The sequence below is a fragment of the Penaeus monodon genome, chromosome 23 (genome assembly GCF_015228065.2).
Source record: "Penaeus monodon isolate SGIC_2016 chromosome 23, NSTDA_Pmon_1, whole genome shotgun sequence".
Lineage (NCBI taxonomy): Eukaryota > Metazoa > Arthropoda > Malacostraca > Decapoda > Penaeidae > Penaeus > Penaeus monodon.
In genome coordinates, this window is record NC_051408.1 from 18,345,499 (window position 1) to 18,345,818 (window position 320).

Sequence of the window (320 nt, forward strand, 5' to 3'; positions counted from 1 at the left end):
TACTAAGGCCCTGTCCTCCCGCAGCGACGGCATCGGGCGCACGGGCACCTACTGCCTCATCGACATGGTGTTGAACCGCATGGCGAAGGGCGCGAAGGAGATCGACATCGCCGCCACCCTGGAGCACATCCGGGACCAGCGGCCTCACATGGTCAAGAGCAAGGCCCAGTTCGAGTTCGTGCTCATGGCCGTCGCCGAGGAGGTGCCACGCCATCCTCAAGGCCCTCCCTCAGTAGCCTCCGACAGCTCCAAGAAGTTGACGACCCCTGGCGAGATTCTTAAGGACTTTTTTTTGCGTAAGCATTACAACTTTTATTGCT

General features: G+C 59.4%; 1 protein-coding gene across 1 annotated transcript in view; it reads left to right on the forward strand.

Moving 5' to 3' along the window:
• Window positions 1–320, forward strand: part of LOC119588162 (receptor-type tyrosine-protein phosphatase N2-like) — a gene marked incomplete in the record, with an annotated part of 22,449 nt that overhangs the window by 21,922 nt on the left and 207 nt on the right. The window contains 2 exon segments of the mRNA XM_037936866.1: window positions 25–205; window positions 207–320. Of these exon segments, the coding sequence (XP_037792794.1) occupies window positions 25–205; window positions 207–236 (211 nt within the window).